This window comes from Schistocerca nitens, chromosome 3 (assembly GCF_023898315.1).
Source record: "Schistocerca nitens isolate TAMUIC-IGC-003100 chromosome 3, iqSchNite1.1, whole genome shotgun sequence".
In the NCBI taxonomy this organism is placed as follows: Eukaryota; Metazoa; Arthropoda; class Insecta; order Orthoptera; family Acrididae; genus Schistocerca; species Schistocerca nitens.
In genome coordinates, this window is record NC_064616.1 from 412,874,531 (window position 1) to 412,894,823 (window position 20,293).

The following is a 20,293-nucleotide window of genomic DNA, read 5'->3' on the forward strand; positions in this document are numbered from 1 at the left end:
AAACTGCTCCCAATGTGGAAAGTCTGTCGCTATTGAGCCCTGCACATGCAGTAACAGGGTGTATACGTGGACAAGGAAAAAAAAAATTCCCAGATTTCTCCCCGATTTCCCAGTTAAAAATACATTTTCTCCCGGGTGAAAACATTCTTTTTCCCTGTTAACTGACAGTATCTTTTCTCTCGGAACTGTATAACTTATAAGTACTTTCAATGATTGTGGTTTTATACACAGGAGTAGAATTTTCCAGCACTTTAGAAAAAAAAAACGCGTTTTGGAAAGATCTTTGATGTGCAGCAACATGTACGCATTGCAATCGAGATTGCGATGCACTATTGTAAGCCAGTCATAGCTCTCATGTCACGTGATCTTGCCTGCCGATGACAGCGGGTATTCAGAGCTTAGGACACGTGATGTAGTCAGCCAATAGCAACATCATTGTTAAGTAGTGTGAACACACAAACAGAAAAAGTTAATGGTTTAAATTAATATACATAGTGTTGCTACATGAAATGCAAAGCTTTCACATATAATATTGGTCTGTAAGATTAATACGCTGCATGAGAAGCTAAGCTTTCACATACAATGTTGGTCTTTTACGCGCGTATTACAATTTAAGATGTATCACACAAATGTGGCCGTAAAGTTTTTAATAACAACATAAATGTCTGATCTTCTGGGCTCGAAATTCATCTAAATGGCTCGTCATCAAAGAGTTGATTTTTAAATGAGAGTCAAACGCTTATAGTACATTATCGCACATAGCTCCGTTGTAACTGCCAGAACGGTACTTTGATGGTAACGCTTTTCACACCATCATTCGGAATATTTTCCCGTGACCTGTTAGAAATAGGGTGATTTCCGCAGCTGCCAGAGAGCACCAGATGACAGGCATCACCGCGCTTGCGCTGCTACGATGTCGTAGGGAGCCCGTATGTTCGTACGTGTAAAACATTAAAAGATTGTACATTATGCCATAAAAGAAACAAGACATCAGAGGATACTCCAAGAGCATCGGAATTTCGTGACCCATATTAAAATGTGCACATTTAAAGTGCACATTCATATGTCCATATTCCCAGTTAAGTAGGTCACGACCTGATATTAAGCTTTTCAATGTGGTTTTCGGGATGTAATTTTTCTTGGAGTACCAGTACTGTGTTATCTCATGTTTGGTTCTTTATTGTGGCATAATGCCATACGTGCTAGAAGTTGAAAATGTGCACTTGAAATGCAGCGAACAGTGTGTGGAATTAAACACTTCGTTTCAAATATATTGTCTGTCTCAGAGGAAAAGATTAATAAAAGAAAATTTCTTTAGCAAACCAACAAAAATAACCTCATTGTGCTGCAAGGCAATTAATGCTTGACTGTCAGTAAGGTGAAAATCAGAAATCTGTTTTGTTTTCATTTGGCGTGAGAGCAGTAAACGAAGAGGAAACTGCAAAATCACCAAATGTAAACACAGGTCACATGGAGACTACCCACTTCCCCACTGTAACTCAGACTTCTCTGCACATCAGCCCCAGATCTACGATATTTCTGAACCAGTGCAATACCCCGCCACTCCCTCGAGCGTTTGAGATAGGACGTCAAAATTTTTAAAAAATCGAATTTTCAAAAAATGTTCATTTTGTATCGCACATTTTTCTGAAGAGTTTGATGCATAAAACATATGTGTTCGAGGAAATGTAAGACATGTTATTTGGTCTTAAGTGTGTCAGAAGTGCAGTGCCACCCCTCTTCGCACAGCATTCTTCTATCGCACGCCAGTGTACTTCGCTCTGTGGAACTGAAAAGTGTATATTTTGTAATGGATGCCACAAACCATATTCAGGACAGTGGAAATTAAAATGTCCTGTGGTGCCTCTCCTTCTTACAATCGGTCTGTTTGACATCCTGTCCCTCCTTTTTTTGTTTAAAAAAAAAAAAAAAAAAAAGACTCTTCAGAAAATTTGCACTCTTTATTCCCTATCAGCTAACAACTTCCTACTTTGTGTGACATAAAATTAAATGTAGGATACATAAACCCAGTAAAGACATGAGACAAACAAGATAATACACATTTCTTCAGTCCATAGCTCCTAGATTTTTTTCTCTCTAATCTTGCTACAGCTTTACATATTGTGCTTTCCTTTCTGTGGAGGAATCTGTTACCTCATCAAAGTTCGTCAAGCATTTTGCTACATGAAAAGTAGAAATGCCGTTGTCTAACACTGAAAAAGCTGTTAATGAAAATAGGACCCAAGACTGATAAAGGTTTCCCTATCTGATTACGTCTGTTTTGTCACTGTCTGCTAGATAAAACAAAATAGGTCTTTCTAATACTGCAACAATTGTAATACACACCAAATAAACAAGACTGTTTTGGCACAAACGGTCTTTTTTGTAATGACGGAATATAATTCACAAAGTACCAACATCAAATGCCTATTAGGCCTACTACAAGCAAAATGCCTTACGTTAGAGAATAGTTTCACACTTCATTCATATGCTCCAGTTTCTCAAGTATGAGATCGAAAAGTAGTAGTACGAAATTTTTATACAAACTTGGAATCGTCATATTCTTCCATACTTTGTGTGATGTCCCCGTTTCTTCTCCTTCCTCGTTCTAACAAACAGTCTTGTTATCACTAATTCTGTAACTATTCCTGCCATTGTCAAAGCTTATTGGCAGGTTAACTCCACTAACTCTGCCAGAATCACTGGTTTAGTTATCCCGCGATTATTCTCCGGTTAGGCGCTGCTACAATGCGTTTTCCGCACTTCTTCCAGAATAGAATTTAAAGCGGCTGCTAGCTGGGGACTGTACAACTGGCCCTTACTAATATAGCGATCTGGCCAAAAATTTTCTGTCAAAATTTCATTTTCTTGGATACACCAAGAAGATAATAAGTAATCTTCCTTACCTGTTATTCGTTTATTTCCACTCCTGTAGTCTGAATCTATGGATTTAGGTAGTAATTATAACAACGCTCATCATTCACAAACCCAATCAACCACACAATCAGACAGCGGTTGGCATTCATCCGTTCGGCCTTACTCCGCTCAGCTCGTGTAGCACCTTTTCTCTGTAGGGAAGTTTGTGTCTACATGCGACGAGGATTCCCCTGACAGAGACATCATGTACACTATGCACGAATTCACAAATCAACTTATGATTCATTCAGAAATCAACTTAGAATATGTTCAAAAATGTTCAAAAACCGACAGGGATGCGTTTCAAAGTCATATGAATAATTGATAGACTAACATGTGCTGGATGCTAGTAGCTTTGTGAAACAAGGATTTTTCTCTCAAGAGTATGAATTTGCCCCCCTCATAGAACTGGGCCTGCTGTGCATGCAAGTATCTGGCAGCTTGGGCGTTCCAGTAAAATTTTTCCCGGTAGCATCCAGCTGCTTGCTGCGACTCCTTACACAGCCAACAGCCATATTTCTGTAGCCAGAAGCGGGAGAAGGTACTACTCAACTGTTCATTCACATGGTCCCTCTCGTAACTGCTAAAACGAATCTAAAGTAAACAGTTGTGACGTCATGCTCATCGGAGGCAATTTGTTGTTATGCAACATTGCATAGTCTTCCTAAGGCCTTTGACACATTTTGCTGTTGGCAGACACTTGTATGACCACAGTGTTTTGTTGCTGTATATGGCGCATTTACTTTGCAGTTTAAGTTTTATTTTCGCTTTTTCTCTCGTTCGTGTTTTATTGCTGCAGTATTATTCTGCAGTAGTGGGATGCAATAATATCCTTTTTTAGAGTATCGGTTCTTACCAGCCAAAATTACAAAAACTTAACTGAAAACAAAAACAACGAAAAATTCCCGGAATTCTAAAAAATTCCCAGGTTTTTCCCGGTTTTCTCCCGGATGAAAAAATTCCCAGGTTTTTCCCGGATCGCCCAGTTGTCCCGGGTCGTATACACCCTGAGTAAGTGATAAGGGTAGTAACAACTGTCATGGATAATATTCCACGTGGTCATCTGGCTTACTCTGTACTGGTGGGCCAACTACCTGGTACTGACAAGGTGGTCACTTTCCACAGTGTTAATCACATTTTCTTCCAACTCTGGTGTCCAAACATTTTGGGTATGTCATTCATGATATCCTGCTTCCTGGAACAATCCTGTCTTAGACAAATGGCGAAACACTGTTGCAAACATTGAATGCTGCTGTTGTTGTTAGTGGGGATAGGTCTCCTGATACAAACTTGTTGCCCACCACCCATTGCCATTTGCCTTTCTGTAAGTAAACACCATGTCAGCAAGCTCTTGACTCGAACACAGAACCATTGTGTACAACCCTGTATCACATCCACTACAAGATCAGTCACCAAGAGAAGTGAATCAGACACAATATTACCAGGAGAGGATGATAGGGCATGATGTATGAGGAACAGTACCACCCTCTAGGAGGAAACCATGCATACTGTAACTGTGGCTGCATGGTACAGCATGTATTAGAGTGCAGTCTCTGTAACAGAGTATGATTGAATAAATGGTCCCTAGCACGGAAACCATGAATTTCTGGACATAAGTTCATTAGCCTTTTTTTGTTCCATATCCTCTCATTGACCAATCACTGGAGTTTGTACATGGTGGAAAAATCACCGTGTACAATAAAATCAACATAAATTGTAATTTAATCATCTCGACTGCTGCTTGTATAATACATGATATAACTATATCCTGCCTGTGACTATCTCATGTTAAAAGGAGGAAAGGTTGATGCAGAGGCAGCCAGTGATTGTGTGCTAATGTGCTACAGATCACTGTAAATATTGCACTAAGATTATACCATTCCTCTTTATATGCAAGCCAGAAATTGCACAAAATTATAATATTTCTCTTTGAATGCAAGCCAGAAATCACACAAAAAATACATCATTTCTCTTCAAATGTGTGCTGGTATGCAAAGAAAAGTGATAGAAACATGTTTTGTAATGCTCTCTCCATGATAACTAGAGAGTGGTGTTGAGTGCTGAAATGATAGTCAGTCGTCCTATGATCAGCTCAGAGAAGGGACATAGCTGTATGGTCCAATGAGACGTCATCCCTGCTGACACTGAGGGTGCTATGTTGTTCACAGCACCAGGTTGGTATTTTTCTTTGAAAGCCTGTGTTAAACACTGTGCAAGCAACATGACAAATTCTGTAAATGATATGCAAAAGAGGGCCTTTTCCAGTAGACCTTTCAAGGAGGAAGTGAAAGTTTCAAGTTTCTAAAATATTTCACCTGAATGGGCCATAGGAAAAGGAATATGTTCTCTAAACATTGAGGAACAGAGTATTAGAAATTTTAAAAAAAGTTAAACAATTAATTACAAAATTTCAGTATGTTTCAACAGTTAAATTTATATCATAAATTTAATATATTCAATTTAGCTATGATTGCTATCTTTGCAAGTCAGAAGGATATAACTTTTGGTAGAAAAAGCGATTATGTGAGGAAATTTGGTATGAAAGCGTACCAGAGCTGGATCTGTGGCTGTGATGTTCACAATGCACTATTTTGCCTTATGTGTTTGTTATTCAGAAACTGTGATGTGTGGAGTACAGAGGGATTGGAGGTCTAGGACATATACATGCAATAATAATAAAAAAAGTCAGAAATCATAAAAACATAAACAATATACTTGTTCTTAGTGCATCAGGTGAAGCTAATATTGCAATAATATTTGGTTGCTACTATCATGACAACATAGTGAGACAAAATCTGTTGTATATTGTAGCACAATGGCAAAAGTTTTCATGAAATGCTATTGAGTTGATATAAAAATGAGAATTCTCAACTCATTACCATGAATTTTTTTTAATATTATAAATAAAAAATTACTGTGGAGCCAGTATAGAAAGCAAAGTTTTATCATACATGATTATTCTCTTATTTTTGCATCTGTGGTGAAAAATATGTTTATCAGAGAAAATCAAACAATGGAAACTCCAGGTAGGAATATCAACAAAGTAGGAAAAGATAGGTTGCTCTTTACCATAAGGAAGACACATGAAGTTGCACACAGGTACAATCAAAAGACACTTATGCAAGGCCTTCAGCCACAATCTTCATCAGTGAAAGAGAAACACACACCATTCATACACAGAAGCATCTCATGCACACATGACCACCAACCATTTCATGTACACGTAATGTGCACTTGCTTGTGTGTATGAATGGTGTATGTTTCTCTTTTTGCTGATGAAGGCTGCGGCCAGAAGCTTTGTGTAAGTGCCTTTTAATTGTGCCTATCCATTGTTTAATATATCTTCTTTATGATAAGTAACAATCTATCTTTTCCTACATTGTTTATCAGAGATAATTTACACCTTAGTGGTATGTTAGAAAAAACTTTCCAGTATCTGTCACAGTCATATAGTATGCTAGAACATATTTATAGCAAAGTATATTGTTTCTAAAATTGTACAATAAATTGTGTAACTGGCAGATATTTTGGTACTTAAAGATAGTTTATAAAAATAATGAAAGAACCATAAGCCATTAAACATCTGCAGCAACTATCTGTCTTACACACACGTACATGTAATTAATAAGTGATTCAATCCATATTTATTCAAACAAAGTAGTTTCCACGCAACAAAATAATTATGTAAGAAATATATTAACCAATGACAAAATATAATAAGAAAAACATTTATGTATAAATAAGTAATATAGGGCGACAAGCAAACAGAGACAAAACTTAAGCTTTTGCAAACCGGCAAGCGTGCCAGGCATTTTCCATACTGCAGCTGAACAGCTCCATTTAACTTTAACCACATTCCTGTTTCATAAATATTTCTGAATGGCTTATCAAAATATTTAATTATACTATGAGATGCAGTTTAATTAGATTCTGCTTGGTTAAAAAATAACACTTCCTAAACATAAGCTTTCTTCTGTCAAGACATAAGGCTAACTTCTTGCACACTTTGGTTAAATTTAAAGATGCTTAAATTGTAAATAATGGTGCATTTGCATTTTTTACAGAACCATGTGATCACAGATGACAATGTGTGCCATGCACAACACCAACTAACATATTCAGAACATTCACCTATGTAAAGCCAATTATTGATGCAGCACTACGTGCAACAAAACAGTGTACTGATGGCATTTTAAGCATGTGAGTGTCTAAATGTACCTGCTAAAAAACCGAGCAGCATTCAAAATCATTCATTTAATGAAAATAAAACTCAGGATAGAAACCTTCAATTATTTATTTAAGTAGTCAAATTTGACTTGAGAGAAATTAAGGTCCCAAAAGTAACATGTAAAATAATTTTGAAGTTTTCAACTTCTGTTTTTTATTTGCTTTAAGAATGTGTTGATTTGAACCAGGAAATTATACCATCCATGTATTATGAATAAGTTCATACTTCTCATTTTACGTTGTGTTTAGACATAATTTTACTCTGCCTGGAAGAGACCAGCATTCTACTTTACTTAATACAAAAGATTAGCAATATTTTTAATAATGGTTGAGGTCCTTTTTTATTGTGAAGTACTATTTAATGTTGTTTGGTGGTTTAGTTTCTAAGAGTTTGAGAAGTATTAATGTTCTTGGTAATTTATAATTTCACTTGTCGCATTGATCTCTCAAAGGAAAGCCAACCAACTGCCTCATATTGTGGTAGTTTTGTACCTATTGATACAGGCATAAATGTTGAAAATGCAGTCCGTGCTGGTCTCTTTTTGTACGATGTTTCAAAGGTGTGCTCAATATTCAGCTCAGTACTTCAAACATAAAAATGCAACACAGACATTAACAGTCATATGGATGCCTTACAGTACACATTATATTGTTGGTACTTTATAACACAGATGTACACAGGCAATAAATAAATTAGGGTTTAACACATGTTAGTCAAATCATTAATGAAGGGGAGACTTCAACAAAAGACAGTGATGCAACTTACCTTCATCATAAGCAGCAAGGTGTTGAAAACAATAAGAATCATTATAAAATATTCAAATGGTGTTGATACTACAATCCTCCAAATTTTGTATTTGAAACCATTCCTCTTGTTAGGCATATATCGTTCAAGAGGACGAGCACCAATTGTAAAATCAATGCACGATTTCTAAGGAGAAAAGAAATCAAGCAATTATCACACATTGTTCAGTGATTGGTTTATTTGTTACTTCTTATGAGTAGTAGTTTGTTCATGAAAATGGAGATAAAATAAATAGAGGGATTATGAGATTTGGGTGGGAAGGTATTTTGTGTGTGTCTGTGTGTGTGTGATAGAGAGAGAGAGAGAGAGAGAGAGAGAGGGGGGGGGGAGGGGGGCAGGGGGGGATGGAGGGAGGGAGGGAGGGAGGGAGGGAGGGAGGGAGAGAGGGAGGGAGGGAGGGAGGGATGGAGGGAGAGGGAGGGAGGGAGGGAGAGGGAGAGGGAGAGGGAGAGGGAGAGGGAGAGGGAGAGGGAGAGGGAGAGGGAGAGGGTGAGACATATGTAAACATTAAAACCCTTTGGTAACATTTTGAAATCGCCTAAAACTGAAGAATGCAATGGATCATTGCAAAACAATTAAATTACCCCATATGAATTTCTCAAGGAGAAATAAGAATACAAAGCACCTCCAGTAAGTGACATATGGGGACTCTTATGTGATAAAATTTGTAACATTCAGATTGGTGTATCAGGTATTACATAATGAAATTTTCACTCTGCAGCGGAGTGTGCGCTGATATGAAACTTCCTGGCGGATTAAAACTGTGTGCTCGACCAAGACTCGAACTCGGGACCTTTGCCTTTCGCGGGCAAGTGCTCTACCATCTGAGCTACCGAAGCACGACTCACGCCCGGTACTCACAGCTTTACTTCTGCCAGTATCTCGTCTCCTACCTTCCAAACTTTACAGAAGCTCTCCTGTGAACCATGCAGAACTAGCACTCCTGAAAGAAAGGATATTGCGGAGACATGTCTTAGCCACAGCCTGGGGGATGTTTCCAGAATGAGATTTTCACTCTGCAGCGGAGTGTGCGCTGAAATGAAACTTCCTGGACAGATTAAAACTGTGTGCCCGACCAAGACTCGAACTCGGGACCTTTGCCTTTCGCGGGCAAGTGCTCTACCATCTGAGCTACCGAAGCACGACTCACGCCCGGTACTCACAGCTTTACTTCTGCCAGTATCTCGTCTCCTACCTTCCAAACTTTACAGAAGCTCTCCTGCGAACCATGCAGAACTAGCACTCCCGAAAGAAAGGATATTGCGGAGACATGGCTGCAGAGTGAAAATCTCATTCTGGAAACATCCCCCAGGCTGTGGCTATTATTAATATTAAATTAACTTCAAACACAAACTGAAATCATATCATCCTTGACAGCACACATAATCTTGCATCTATCACCTAAAGTTACAAAAAGTAATTAGGGTAGCTTAAGACTCATGTAAAAAGCAATAACGTAAATGGTCAGTATGTTGGCATCTTTGTAACTGATAAAGTGTACCACACACACAAACACACACACACACACACACACACACACACACACCAAGCAGCAGCAGAGTAACATACACACAAGAGGAATTAATTTTTACAAGCTTTCGGAGACAGTGGTTCCTTCTTCTGGCAGAAGAGATGAAGGCGAAGGAAGATGATTGAAGGAAAAGGATTGGAGAGGTTTAGGGAAAGGGGTACTGTTCAGAAAAGTCACCCACAACCCCGTGTCAGGGGAGACTTACCAGATGGGACAATAAGAAAAGACTGATTGTTGCGGACTGCACAGGCTGAGATTTGAAAAACTGAGGGCCTAAAGGTTGAAGACAGGCTGATATGCAAGACAGAGATTACTACTAAAACATCACATGAGTTAATAAGAGTGAAAAGCTATTACATTATATTATCAATCATTGATTATTTTAATTGTTATATATACAGAGGGGGGGGGGGGGGGGGGGGAGATGTATGCACCTGGGTCTGATCAGTCTTGCAATTGAAACTACAGTGAAAATCAAAATTGTTTTATTTGCAACATTAGCTACATCTTCCAGCTACTTCTCTACATATTCACCTCTGTGACTCTGACATTTTTTGTAGCTATGTATCAGATTTTCAATACGCTCATCAGGGAAGATAGCCACCTTTGCTTTCCGCCAATCCTATACACAGGTATGCAGCTCACTGTCCTAGTAGCCAGTGATTCACGTGAGAAAAGAAATGAAAATCACAGGGAGCAAAGTTTGGATATGGTCAGAGTCAAATGTTTCCCATCAAAAATGCTGTAAGAGTGTCTTTGTTGCAGCTGCAGTGTGCAACTGAGCATTGTCGTAAAGGAGAACAATGCCTGATGAAACATTCCTCTTTACTTGTTCTGAAGTGACCTTCATGGATGATTTTCTTGAATACCCTGATTCACTCACTGAATGAGATCATCAGCTGATGCTTGCTTCCTTCTCTGACATAAACATATGTACACCCTGCTTCAAAGTTCCTGCACCATTGCTACACTTTGCTATCACACTTTAAAGTTACAGTATGTGGGCCACATGAGAGCAGTTTGGACCCCTCAGCATGAAGAAATTGAACAACAGCACACACTTCCAGTCTGTGCTCAGAACTGAAAAGTGCAATATGATGCAATTCACAGGTATACTAAACACACAGAGCAACATGTCTGAGCAAACCTTCATCAGGCTTTCACTATGGTTTTAATTTTGTGACTGACCAGACCTTGGAAAAAAAGCCCTCATACATTTGTGGCACAGCATAAGGGATCTTATCATGCTAATCATGGTAGTAACAAACTCTCCACATGTAACTACATAAAAAGACTCTAAAAAATCTGATATGCATATCTTGGATGCACTCTTACAATCCCCACTAATCTCCAGATACAAAGGAATAAGTGGTCTCTTTGATTACTTTGAAGAACGGCAAATAAAAGAAAAACTTAGTTGCTCTTTTAAGTAATACTGTTAGAAAATTTTACTAAGGAACATACCACATCACATTCAATAAACATTCCCCAGTACTTATCAGCACACACATTACATATATTACATAACAATTATCATGCCACTGCATTGTCACCTGAAACTTATTTTTTACATTATTCCTAACAACCTTAATGATGAACTGGTTCTCAGCACTTGGCTGTATTCAATAAAAGTCATGGTGATGAAAAAGCACTAACTAGTGGATGTATAAATAATCTCTATTTGTCCTAACACAACCAGTATCAAGCATTTCATAACCATTAACAGTCAGCCATGGTAATAAAAAAAGTGTTAATGCCAGTTCAGATAATGATAAATAAATATTACTTCATCCAGCAGGAAGTATTTGTTTCTTCATCCCCAAGACTTTTATAGAATTTCTAACAACAATGGCAACTTAAAAGATAATGATGCTAAATTACATATTTAAGATATTTATGTGATGTGCCCAGTAGTTTTATCATTACACACACTAATCCTTCAAGACTGAGAATTGTAATTTTCCAAAATTAACCTATCAGTGCACCATAAAATATTTAAAATTTAAGTGTATTAAATAGTATTACCTGATTTTTATCTATTTCTCCATCCTGCAATTCAGCTTCACCCTGTTCCTGGAATGTTATGATGATCAAGGCAACGAAGATGTTTACGAAGAAGAAAGGGAATACGACAAAATACACAATGTAAAAGATGGACATTTCTATTCGATAATTTTGTATAGGACCACGGTTGTCCTGTGTTGTGGCCATTGAATTCTGAAGCACTCTGAAACAAAAAAGCATGTGTGAAATTAGTGCTATTACTGTTACTTTTTTTCCCACACTCATTCAAAGCATAATGATGTTGAATATTTCATTAGATTAATATCAAAAATTTTGCCTTTGAAACCAGATGCTATGTATATTACTTAGATGGTACCTACAAATTATGAAATTGTGATTATGTATCTTGAGAAAAAATACTGTAATGTTCAGAACCTGACTGCAAAACTATAATTTTAAAAACGTTCCCTTAATTAGGGATAGTACATTTTTGTTGTTATATCCTTGTTACATTTATCAATAAAGATTGTTTTCATAGCTTACAGAAACAAGCAAGATTTTATGTACAAGAATGACACATAACACAATAAAAGTTATTTATTAAAATAAACCATAGTCCATGTGGAGTTCCTAGTCTCTCATTGGGCAGCTCCTTGGAAGAGAGACAGAGGAATGCCTACCAGATATGGAGCATAATAGGGAAATAAAACATCAGGGTGGACCAAAACTAACAGCTGCTGCCTTGTAATTTTGGTATTGAAATACCATACACTAAGAAACCTTGAATTAAAAACACCTGATCCTCCAGGTTGAAGCCTAATGTGTAAGACAACATTGAAATCAGTGAAAAAAAATTAATCCATCAAAAATCGTAGACGCATGGTCGAAACCTGGGAAACTACTCACGAAAATTTTATTAAACTTCATATTAATTTGAATGGGTCCAAATGTACAATTTTGGATATATGGAGTCAGCGATGAGGAATTTTCCAATAAAGTAAATTAAATCATAGAGCATCTTAGAGAAACAAGACAGATTAACATTAAAAGTGATTTTAACTGTAAGACAGGATGTAAAATGAAATAGAAAATTATTAGATTATTTCGAGAAGACATTGTGAATGGTAATGGTAATAGACTCATTAATAGTTGAGAGCAAAACTCACTGAAAATTCTGAATGGCTTTTCTCAACAAATGAAATATATAAATTCACATGGCATAAAGATAAATCATAATAAAAGTCTTCAACAGATTGTATCATAGTTAAACAGTATGCAAGGATAAAAGTAAAGGATGTAAGATTATAAAGTGGGTAAGACTCTGTTATTACTATGCAGTTAATTCCAAATTTCTGTTTCCATTCAGAGTGATAGAGACAGGAGAAAACTACTTTACTGATACAGAAAAACTACCAATAGAAGTCACAAGCCCTATAAATGAGGGGTAGTCATTGAGTCATAATAATCACCTAGACAAAATAAAGTTATGTAATTAATTTTATGTTTGTTGTAATGGCATTGTCTGCAGTCCTGACACATTTTTAAAATCCTACACCACAAGGCCACTGCTAGAGAAGCACAAATAAAATGACACACTCCATTGATAAAGTGGAGATGAGTTGTGCCACTTTGTTTTGGCTTCTCTAGTGGAATGCTACGGTACTGTGGAGAAGGGATTTAACTGTGTGCCAGGACCGCAAATATGTACTTGCAAACAATCAAACAATTTGTCAAGAAACTTTTTTTAAAGTGATAATTAAATATTTATATTTACCACTTGCGTAATTTATGCAGCCTTGACAATGAACATTTTTAGTTTAGTTTAGTCTGTGGCACAAGCCTCTGAGCTGGCTACTGGCCTCCAGCCTTTCTTCACTGAGGCAGGAGGAGGGGGATGTCGGAGAGCCCACTGCCCCAGTAACCCTTTACCCTTGAGCGAGATACCCCGTACTCATTTGACAGCAGGCAGAGTGGACCTAGGATCATCCTAGATTGACAGGAATGAGGAAAAATCCCCAGCCCATATGGGATTAAACCCGGGACCTACAGGGCAAGACTCTAGTGGTCTACCCACTACACCACCATGGCCTCGATAATGAACATACCACATATTTGTTTCAGAAGTTACTACATGAAAAATATTATACTACAAAAAATAATTATCATTATATTATATTATATTATATTATATTATATTATTATAAGTCAACAAAAGAAGCATTTGTGGCATGTAAGTAAATAACGGGTCAAGTGCCAAAAACTGAAAATTTGAGTTATAGGTGAATTTCTGCACTAACCGCCAACACGAATAATATATATTCTGATACAAGCACCAGAACAGCGAAAAACAGCATTTACAGCTGTCACAAGATGACACCAAAATTGATGTTCAAATAACGAGTCATGTGCCCTCAGTTCTGTATTATTGTCTTGGTGCGTACTTGTGTGAATTGTTGACAATTGAAGTAGCTCTGTGGTTTGTTTGCAACAATAGGACACTGCAGAAGTAATTATTACAGATACATAATACACAACATTGAAAAAGGGAAAGGAAAACTGGACCAAAATGCAGGAAGAGAGGGAAAGGAAGAAATTATGCAGTGAAAGAAAGAAATATACTCGAAAAGACAGCACTGTGGCTCCAGCTAAAGAGGCTCCCAAGCACCATATAGGCCTCAATTGCCATTTTAATTTTTATTACCAGTGTTGGAATCTGCATAAGTTATGTTCTAGTATTTTAATGTGTTTAATTTTTTATTCAAACCAATTTTGTATGGACAAAAATCATCGTTCTGATTATGAGGATATAGTTAACTCAAGATTTTAAACATGGTTGAAACAGCAACTGTTGAAATTCTTCACGGTAAATGATAACAGCCAAACAGTTGCAGGATAAAGATTTATGAAAATTCTTGACCATGGTTTCGGTATATCTAAATATACCTTCAATAGGAGCAAAATACACCTGAACAGGAAGACACCTTCATTAGCAAAAACTTAGCATCAGAACTGAGAAAGAAAAAACACTATAGTTCAAGTAACTGTAAAATTAGCAGAGTATTACAAGCTCAAAAACTTTTAAGTGACTAAATTATGTATTTGAAAATGTTTATAAATTTTGCATAGAGCTAGGAATCTCTGACCATTTGGCATTATTCATTGAACTACCAAAAATTAAGAAAGAAATTTCATGTAACAAAAACCGTATAAAAAGAAACTACAATGAAAAAAATTCAGTTACATTTAGAAATAAGTTAAGAGAGGTTGAATGGCCTTACAACAGATGTATTTTGAGTAATAGCAGCTTCAACAATTTTTAAGTAGCTTTCTTGAAATATTTAAATAAACTTTTCCACTTAGAACCACATGCAACAAAATGACTAATAAACTTAAATGGATAACCCAAGGTATAAAAATTTCTAGTACCAGGAAAAGGAAACTCCACAATGAACTGTTTTAATCATTATAAAGCTATATTTTAAAAAGCTGTGAAGGCAGCCAAATAAATGTCAAACAAGAAGTTCTGCGTATAACATAAAAGTAAAACAAAAGCAGTGTGGTCTGTTGCCAAATCAGAGTTAGGTTTTAAAGTTAGTAGTAATGCAATATCTAGGATTAACGTAGATGATAGCTTTATTGTAAACCCAGCTCAAATATCAGAGTGTTTAAATGAATTCTTTATAAATGTGGCAAAGTGAAATGTTGATACAGCAGAGTATCAGGACAAAGTGAATCCCTTCAGAATCCACAGATTTTAAAAAAGTCACAATAAATGATGTGGAAAATGTTATATTATCATTAAAAAATAAAATCTCTGCTGAGTGGGATGGGATACCCAGTAAAGTGATTAAAACAGTGTGTGGCATAATAGCAACCCCCCTAACTAAAATATTCGACCATTTTTTTGAACAGGGATGCTTTCCTGATGTTCTGAAGTATGCCAAAGACAGACCTCTGTTCAAGAAAGGCTTGAGGGAAGACATGGGAAACTATCGGCCTATTTCTGTTCTTCCAGTCCTTTCAAAAGGGTTAGAGAAAGTAGATGCAAACCAGATCAAAAATTTTATTGTAAAAATGATATTATTATAAGCAACCAATTTGGATTCCAACCTAGAAAAACACTCTGGATACAGTGAATAACTTTACTGAAAAGATAGGCAAATCATTGGATCAGAGGAGTAAAGTTGCAGGTATCTCCTGCGACCTCACAAAAGCATTTTACTCCATGAACCATGATTTACTTATCTACATATTATACAAATACGGGATTAAGGACAATGCTCTAAATTGGCTAACATCATATTTACACAACAGAAAACAAAGAATAACTATCATCTCAGGTGCAGTTAATTACTATTCTAAATAGAGTACAGTATCACAAGGTGTGTGTCAAAGCTCCATTTTGGGGCCAATCCTGTTCCTACTGTATGTAAATGACTTACCCATAAATATAAATTCGCCATCAGTTCTGTTTGAAAATGCTACTTCTGTTTTGATTGAAAATAATGATGCAGAAAAAATTCTGAACTCCATCGTAAGCACACTGGATACCTTGGAAAACTGGTTCCAGCTAAATGGGTTGAAACTGAACATTGCAAAAACCGGTATGATACATTCCAAAACCAAACATCCAAAATGTGTGGAACTTAAAATTCAACATAACAATCAACCTATGAAAGAAGTTGATACAGTCAAATTCCTGGGACTAAATGTGGACAAGAACTTAAGCTGGAATACACATACTGACTTCCTATCAAATAAACTAAGCAGTTTTGCATTTGAAAAGCAAACACTAGCAAATTCAACTGACTTTTGTTGCTTATCATAGTTATTTTGAATCTGTCATTAGATAAAGCATAATTTTCCTGGGGCAGTTCAAGTAGTGTATCACAAATACTGGTTATGATTTCCATTGTTTTGAAAATGCAAGATAATAAAGAAAGTGATCTGTGGTTTTCTACATTTTCTAGATCACCATTTTTCAGTTTTGGGATTACTTTTGCCTGTTTTAGGTATTCAGGAAAGCAGCCAGATCTGAAAGATTTATTAATTATTATTGTTAGAGGGATGTTGTTTATACAAATCTTAAGGATGCTTCCTGGGATCTTGTCTAACCCTGTGAATTTTTTATTGTTTAATTGGTGTATTACCAGTGGCACCTCTTTCTCTGTTGTTGTAAACAGCACCATTGAGTGTGGTGGCTGGTCCTGGTGGTGTAGAACGTATGTGTCTGGAAATTTCTCTTGCAATGCCGCTGAAATATTCATTCACAAAGTTTGCTAGTTCATTTGGGTTTTTGATTTGAAAATCTTTGTTTTTATCTGTGTTTCCAGGTGTTTTGGTCCAGCATTTGCTGTCTCCTGTTTGATTATATTCCAGATTTCTTTGTATTTGTTATCTGCCTTCATTAATGGTTACTGTTTGCATGTTTTTGTGCAGCTACCAATACCTTTCTATAAGTTCTTGTGTAATCTTTGTAAAATTCTAGAAGGCTGGATCAGTCTGGTTATTTTTGATGCATGTGAGATACCTTAGAGTTACAGACAATTTTTTGATACCTCTGGTCACCCATATAGTTTTTTTTATGCTCCAATGAAATGCAGTGTTTTGGGGAATGCTTCCTCAAATTTTAGTTTAAATATTGTCATGAACTTATCAAACATTTTGTTTACATTAGTTTCCACATACACTTCCTTCCACATTTCATGCTGTAGCTGGAATGAGAACTGACATAGGTTTGGTTCTGAGAGGATCCTTTTGTATGCATTCAATTTAGCAGACATTTCTACACAATTATTGGCTTTTAATATCTGACAGAGATGATCTGATAGGCCTAGATTTTGGACAAGTATCGTGCAGTGCTTCCTTTCTATGTCTCTTGCCACATGGTCTATTATTGAGAAAGATTGTTTAGTCACTCTAGTTGGGCAGTTTATGAATGACGTTAAGCCATAGCTGCAAAGGATATTCAAATATGTACTACTAATATCATCTGATTTCATTGTGTGGATATTGAAGTCCCCAGTCCGAAACATGTGTACTGCACAGCAAATGGAGCCTTGTCACCCTTATTTCGGAAACTCCAAATCCTAACTGTTCCCCCCATATACATTTATGAAATTAAAATCTTCCTACACAGCAGACAAAAATTATGTGAGGAGAATCATTTTAACCATACATATAACACAAGAAACAAAAATAATTTTATGCTATCCGTACACCATTTGTAGTTATATGCACGGACTCCACAGTATATGGGGATGACAATATAGAACAAGTTAATGGGCATAAACATATTTAATATGAAGCCAGAAATTTTAAAAACGAGACTACACCAGATTCCATGGGAGAATACTACTATTCAAGAGAAGAATTAATAGAGGATGAAATGATAATTTGAGCAAGGGGTAAATAAGTGTTAAATTTTATTGTATGTATATATAACAAAATCGTATCATTATTATGATGCTGTTTGTTTGTTAACATCAGCTGTTCTTTGTTTATGGTGAAATTTTACCACTTTGACATGTCTCCTGTGCCTGAATCAAATGATTTAGATTATGTATGTTATGAGACAGATAAATCACAATTCATAATTCTAATAAATGACAATACAGTATACTCATTACAGTTGGCAGATGGCAAACTGATTTTAACCCAGACTATGAGGCCATAGACTATGTGGAAATTGATACAACAATATAAAAAATAGGGTCCAGACACAAATATTGGTAAACTGAAATACATGGTAACTGGTGGAGTTAATGAAGATTTAGTATTGGAATAACACATAACACTGATACATGTGAACACTTAAGGGTGAAAATTACAACTAATGGGAAAGAGGACAAAACAATAAGATTTAGAACAAATTTAGGAAAGATGTTGATTTCATTTCTACATGAAATTTTCTGGGATAGTCGCATAATAATTTATAATTAAAATGACAATATTTAAAACAATAACTAAGCACACTATTACATATTGTTGTGACAGTGCCATGACATTTACAGTGCCGCCACGACAGTACGCGCAAACGGCGATAGAGGCACTCCGCAACTCGGCTGAGCGCGGGAGCGCCACCTAGCTACGAACGGCGATGGCTGCACGTCACGGCACGGCAGTCGAATAAGAGATACTGAGTTGTTATCATGTAACCAGCTATTGTTTCTAAGTGAGTGTGTTTAAATATCCACGCAATTATTGGTGATTAAAGGTTATAACACTTTTTGGCGACGAGGTCGGATATTTTCACTGCGTTGTGGATTTGTGTGTTCGTGACGGGGCAGACATGGAACAGCTTATGCAAGCGCTCATTGAACAACAAACACAGCTGACGGCTGCTATTCAGGCACAACAAACACAGCTGACGGCTGCTATTCAGGTGTTGTCGACGTCGCTTACTCATCGTCTGTCTTCCTCTTCTCCGCCTCCATTCCCTCCTTATGACGAGGCCGCTGAAGACTGGGAGGATTATGAGAAGCGTTTGCGGCAACACTTCTTGGCTTTCGGCATTGTCGACGCTCCTATGTGTAAGTCGTTATTTCTATCTTGGATTTCTCCACGGATCTATCAGCTGCTATCTCAGTTAGCCCCTCTGCGGGAACCTGCCTCTCTGTCCTTCCAAGAAATGTGTGACTTATTGTCTAACTATTACCGAAAAAACACCCACGTTGTTGCTGCCCGTGTGGCGTACTACCGGTGTCGTAAACAGCCCCATCAATCTTACCGGGCTTGGGCGGCGGAACTACACAGTCTGAGTAGGAAATGTCAGTTTGTCATAGACACTCATCATGAGTCTTATGCTGATTCAATGGTTATGGATGCTATTCTACGGCTTGCTCCTGATAAAGAAGTTCGACAACGTGCCCTACCACTACCAAACCCGTCGTTGTCGGAAGTTCTAAGCATCGCTCAATCCTTTGAAGTGTCTCACGTTGCTGGCACGCAAATAGACGCATGGTGTGATGTAGGCGCTGTACAGTCAACTTTCGACACGGACAATTTGCCTGTTTCACAGGAAATCGAAGATGTGGCGGCGGTTCACTCGCATAAACAACGTCGCCGTAGTCCGCAACGCTCGCAGTGAAAACAGCAACCACAGAAGCAGGTTCGTTCTGCACTTCCTTCTTGTCCACGTTGTTTCGTACAGCATGACAGGGCCACGTGTCCAAAACGTTGGGCCACGTGTAGTTTCTGTAGGAAAAAAGGCCACATTGCTTCTGTGTGTCAGTCCCCTAAAGTTCCTGTCGACGAGGATGAGGCATCGGACATGGATGTTAACTGTGTGCTTTCTCAAACAAATAAGTTGTTTGTTACTGTTCATGTTCTGGATAAGGACATTCGCATGCAAGTGGACACTGGCTCTGCAGTAACTCTCATTAATTCTCGCACGTATTTGGAGTTGGGCTCCCCTCCCTTGTCTCCAGTTACGCAAAATCTGAGAACTTATAATAAAGAGAAAATTCCTATTATTGGCCATTTTGATGCTTCCACTGCCTACAAGTCTGTTGTTAGGCCCCTCACGTTTTATGTGGTGGATCATGCGGGTGCTGAAAACCTGTTCGGTTATGATGCTTTCCAGTTGTTCTGGTTCTCCATTGATGATGATGTGCACCTCATATCTGAGGATATTCCGTATCAACATCTGGATGGATTGTGTTCTGAATTTTCGTCAGTATTCTCTGCTGGTCTGAGTCGTGCCAAGGATTTTGAAGCCCACATTACTCTTAAACCTACAGCTCGCCCTAAGTTTTTCCGGGCACGCCCTATTCCGGTGGCATTGCGTGAACCTGTCAAGGCTGAGATAG

General features: G+C 37.4%; 1 protein-coding gene across 1 annotated transcript in view; it reads right to left on the minus strand.

Annotated features, from left to right (window-relative positions):
- Positions 1 to 6,892: 6,892 nt before the first annotated feature.
- LOC126249257 (voltage-dependent calcium channel type A subunit alpha-1) overlaps positions 6,893 to 20,293 on the minus strand; it is a 373,047-nt gene continuing 359,646 nt past the window's right edge. Inside the window, exons 22-24 of the mRNA XM_049950912.1 lie at positions 11,505 to 11,706; positions 7,910 to 8,074; positions 6,893 to 7,075 (exon numbers count right to left, since the gene is read on the minus strand). Of these exons, the coding sequence (XP_049806869.1) occupies positions 6,893 to 7,075; positions 7,910 to 8,074; positions 11,505 to 11,706 (550 nt within the window). The remainder of the gene's footprint in view (positions 7,076 to 7,909; positions 8,075 to 11,504; positions 11,707 to 20,293) is intronic.